At 48.4% G+C, this 4,853-nt stretch overlaps 1 protein-coding gene across 1 annotated transcript; it reads left to right on the forward strand.

Annotated features, from left to right (window-relative positions):
• Window positions 1-92: 92 nt before the first annotated feature.
• Window positions 93-2,267, forward strand: HCRT (hypocretin neuropeptide precursor). The gene is made up of 2 exons (XM_074223883.1): window positions 93-759; window positions 1,576-2,267. The coding sequence occupies exons 1-2, from the start codon at window positions 700-702 to the stop codon at window positions 1,999-2,001; spliced, it is 486 nt and encodes a 161-aa protein (XP_074079984.1). The 5' UTR covers window positions 93-699; the 3' UTR covers window positions 2,002-2,267.
• Window positions 2,268-4,853: the final 2,586 nt, after the last annotated feature.

A 4,853-nucleotide genomic window follows, 5' to 3' on the forward strand; every position in this document is an offset into this window, starting at 1 on the left:
CTATGTCTCAGGGGTGGGATGAAAGGGTAAAAGAGAAATATTTATGAAACTAGGAGAGAAGTGAACTTAAAAAAAGGAAGATGAGGGCAAATAAAAGCATTTTTTTTCCTCTGAGAAATAACTCTTTGGAGCCTTGGAAAGACAAAGAAATGAGAATAAAGAGAGTTGCTAACAATTCATCCTTTTCCCTCGCTACATATGATTTATGTACCATGTCTAGGACAAGATGCAGTATCTGGGCCCCCCCCCCTCATTTTCACCCTATCCTTTAATTAGTCTAACGACCCTCATTTCCCCTCTGGCTCAGTCTCATTGTCCCCAGTCAGAGCTGGAGCTGCTTTTGTGTTCTCGGATTCCTGGGTCTGCAATTGCCTTATTAATGCCCAGCGACTGCTTCATCTCCAGGGAGCTTTCCATCTTCTCCAGGGGAAGGTCAGAGGCCCCATCACCCAAACACCGTCTCCAAAGTTGTCACCTCATTCATTCTTCCAACCCAGCCTGGAGACAAGCCCCCCCCCAAGATGGTATTCTTAGTTCTGGCTTTGTCTGATCGGAGGGATGTGCGTAGATGCCCATCCCTCCCCCTTCAAGCCATGGTCACTATAAGCCTCAAGTTGAGAGCTGCCCAGTCACTGCCACCCAGTCACTGCTGCCCAGCATCTGCTTGGCTCTCTGCACCCTCTGACTGGACAGCCTGACATGCTTCTGGCTTCCACTTATTCCAGAGCTTCTGGCACCATGGATCCAACCACTCCAAAGGTAAAGGCCTCAGGGATCAAGGAAGCAGGGAATAGGAGATGTAGGTAGGGGAAGTGATCTCTCAGGCTGCAAACAGTTTTATTAGCTCAATTTGGAGTGGGAGAGCCTCAACTGATCTTAATGAGGAGTTAGGAGTCCCCATTTTAGGTCCATGGTTCAGTTTCTTGTTGTGGACCATGAGACAGGCAACTGGAAAGTGAGCAGTGGGTGAGCCTATTATCCTAACTCTCCCACAGGAGAGGCAATAGAAATGAAAAGGACTCATCCTTAGCATCCTGACTTTTCTCTTATTTGCTTATGAACTTGAAAACATTCTATGCATGCCAGCATGGTGGGGGGGGGGAGTTGGAGGAATAGGGTGTAGTGAGACAGACCAGATGAGAAAACAAGCACAGGAAAGACTAATAGGTTTGATTGTGGTGGACATTGGGGTGGAGAGAAGATGGGAGTCTTGGCTAGATAGATATCCATCCATAGGAAATGTGGAATCCCCTAAACCCATTTTATGGTCAGATCTAATTCATTTCCATCTCCTTGTCCTTTTGTATTTAGAGTGGAGGTGATAAGACCTCCCAAGGGTGGGAGGAAGTTTAAATGATCCATTTTCTTGATCCCCTAGGGCAGTATAGAAAGTTAGGCTTTAAGTGATTTCATCTTCTTTAAACTCTTAGTTTTATTGGAATTGGAATTTCTGGCCAACAATTTCATAGGGATGGGAGATTTAAAAGTGCTGGCATGGGGAGAGGGGTGCGGGGTGGAGGGAGGCTTGCCCCTTCCTGTACAGAGCCCACCTCTCTCCTCACCCTTCCCATCTAGGCTCCTTGGGCCACGGTGACGCTGCTGCTCCTCTTGCTGGTGCTTCCGGCGATGCTACCTGCTCGAGCAACTGCCCAGCCCATGCCCAACTGCTGCCGACAGAAAACTTGCTCCTGTCGTCTCTACGACCTGCTACATGGAGCCGGCAACCACGCAGCGGGCATCCTCACCTTGGGGAAACGGAGGGCGGGCCTATCTGGGCTCCAGGGACGACTCCAGAGGCTCCTGCAAGCCAGTGGCAACCATGCAGCAGGCATCCTCACAGTGGGGCGTCGTGCTGGCGCAAGTGGAGAACCCCTCCCCGGTCCCTCCGGAGCCCCGGGCTACAGCAGCTGTTCCCGGGTCTCTGGCACCTTGTCCTGCATTGGGCATCTGTGTACCGACAGCCCCGCAGCACAGAACCCTGTCCAGAGCTGGCAAGGGTAGTGAGCCACAGAGGCGCCTGTCTACCAATAGCCACTCCCCCAACAACTGGGCTTTCAAAGCCTTGGGGCACCACTGGACTCCCAAGACTGGCTGTTCAGTGATTTAGTTGTCTGGGCAAAGGCTGGGGAGGGATTAGCGGGGTAGGAACTTCTTAATTTCCATGTATTCGGGGTGTCCCCAAATAAGGGGATGGGAGAAACAGGTGGGTTCTTTCCCTCCTCTCAGTCTGTGCTCCACCCGGAGAACTGGGGGAATAAAGATGATTCACGTTGAATGTGTCCTTTTTCTGTTATTGCGGCCACCCTCTTCTTTTCCCTAGTAGCAAATTTTTGTGGGGAGGAAAGGGTCTGAAACAAGGTCTGTAAATTATATCCTTCTGTGTGCCACAGTCATTTTAAACTTGGACATTCTCTATAGTATAAAACGACAGCACAAAAATGAAAAGAGGGCAGGATTTGCTGGAGTTGAAGAAATTGAAGGGGTGGGCAGATTGAGTGGCAAGGATATCTCCATTCTGGGTTCAAATTTACCATCTATGTGATTTCCACTTAATCTTCCTAAATCCTATTTTCCTCATACCTTAAATGAATTGGATGTTCTCCTAAAGCCCTTCCAGTTGTAGATTTATGCTACCATGTACATTTCTTTAAAAAAAAAAAAGGAATATTATAAAATATCCCTTGTATTCTCAAAGTTCTTCCTATTGCAGTCTCAGTCACCCTTAGGGCACCTTGGTAACTGCTAATCTAAACTCTATCCCACATCTTATCCTCATCATATACCATTTTGGAGTCTTTAGTCCTTGAATATTAAGAAGACAGACACAAGATTTAATCTTACTTTCCTTTGTCTACATCCATCCCAGTCAGAGACTGAAGAACTAAACAGAAACATTCCTCAAAAAAAAAAATCAAATCAAATCCAACCCAGGAAATGGTTCCTGTCATGCCTTGTCCCATCTACCCACTGCCATCTGACTGCCCTATTCCCCTACAGTTTACAGAGGGAATAATAAAGCTTATAGCTGCCTTTATTCCTATCTCTGTTCCCTCCTTCACTGTCAGGAAGTTGTGCTAATCCCACTTGCATACATTTCTGTGATAGTATCAGTCCCCTTGATTTTCTGGTTCTGTCCTAAAGTAACCTTCAGAGATTTATAATCCACCTGACTGTCCCAGAGTCTCAGTCTTCTCTAGGTTTCTAAATCCTCTAGCTTCTCTTTCCATTCTGGAGAGGTATGTATGTGTGAGAAAGGGGCAGATGTCAAAGTAAGATGTTAAAATAATTATTTTAAGACACACAAGCTGAACCTCCCTTTCTTCTTTGCTGAGGTGAAGGACCAAGGGGGTGGAACATGGAATATACTGTAAGACTTGACTGATACTTTCCTTACTGTTTGTGGGATTACTTTTTTTAAAATGTTCTTACAGGGAAGATTCTGAGGTGGGGGTGTTAAAAATGAAAGATATCAATAAAAACTACCCAAAAAGTGCAAGTTGAAAGTTGGACAAACCATGTGATTGTAGCCATTTCTGCACAAGATTAGATAGGGGTCATTTTAGAGAGGCAGTGAGGTGTAGATAAGAATTCTGGGCTTGGAATTAGATCTATCACTCTCCAATTCTTAGTACCTTCATGCCACTTGATCACAAGCACCAGAAAAGTCAGGCTGATACTTTACCTCACTGAGGAAGGATCCAAATGAGACCATATGCTTTGCAAAATTAAAATGAGACTATCAAAAGGATTTATGATACGGTTTTCTTTGGAATTTCTGGTGCGGAAACTATCCGTCAAAGCAGATTGAAACTTAACTCTGATTTAGTAGATGAGTTTTATGGAACACCTCTTTATGTGTTAAATGATTGATCCAAGGCTACATAGCTTAGATATCCATGTGAAGTGATATCTAGAACCAGGTGTTCCTGATCCCAAACCCAACATTTCATCCACTTTACCTCTTCTCTCGCTGCTGGATCATATTTCTGGAAGCTATCATAAGTTAATAAATTTAGAGTTCATAGGGATTTAAGACGTCATCATTTCACCAATGAGGAAAAAGAAATTGAGAGAAGTAAAATAACTTGCACCAAGTCACACAGGTAGAACGCCCTCCTTCTGCTTTTCTCCACATGCCGCGGCCTCTTGAATTCAGCAAGAACTAATTTGAGGGGTAGTGAATAAAGGGAGGGCCCAATAGGGGGCTCCTGGGTTCCAGCACGCAGCGCAGAACTGCAAGTATAAGGTCCCGCGTAGGCGAAGCGAGGGGGAAGCCCAAGGGCGGAGCCAGAAGTAGGAGGCCCAGAATCATGCACGGGAGCCGGGCCACAGAGCAGAAGCTTCACACCTGGGGCCGCCGAGAGCTCTCTGAAAGGAAGACAGGTTAGGAGGCGGGGACACATGGAAGGGGGGATGTTCTCTATGCTAGTCTCTCCCTATCCCTCCAGGACTCCCCTGTGGGCGTGTCGTCAGCCAGCTCCCTCTGAGACACGCGTGGGTGGGCCCTACCTCGCAGAAGTGGGCTGCTGAGAGGGGAGGGGGCTGTCTTTGGCAGCCCCTCCCCCTTGGGGGCCACGTGGCGGGCGCTCGCCAGGCCACAGGGGGGAAGAACGCAGCCCCAAAAGGGACTGGGGGGGGCGGGGTGGCCCGGGCTGCGCCGCGAAGAAAAGCGGAGCCCCAAGCCCAGCAGAGAGGCGGCGGCGTCGTAGGAGTACAGGAGGAGAGGAGACAGGGAGGGAGGCAGGCGCATGGGGCGCCCCGGCCCGGCCGGCAGCGCGCCCCACCCTGCCCGGCCGTGCTAATCCTCTCCCTGTAACCGCCTCCTCCAACTCGGATCTCTCTACCCCAGGGCC

The sequence above is a fragment of the Macrotis lagotis genome, chromosome 2 (assembly GCF_037893015.1).
Source record: "Macrotis lagotis isolate mMagLag1 chromosome 2, bilby.v1.9.chrom.fasta, whole genome shotgun sequence".
NCBI lineage: Eukaryota > Metazoa > Chordata > Mammalia > Peramelemorphia > Peramelidae > Macrotis > Macrotis lagotis.

What these genes read in the sequence shown, in the direction of transcription:
- HCRT (XM_074223883.1), top strand. Translation starts at nt 700, where the DNA reads ATGCTTCTGGCTTCCACTTATTCCAGAGCTTCTGGCACCATGGATCCA. An exon ending in TGGATCCAACCACTCCAAAG is followed by an intron (nt 760 to 1,575) that starts GTAAAGGCCTCA and finishes CTTCCCATCTAG; the next exon opens with GCTCCTTGGGCCACGGTGAC.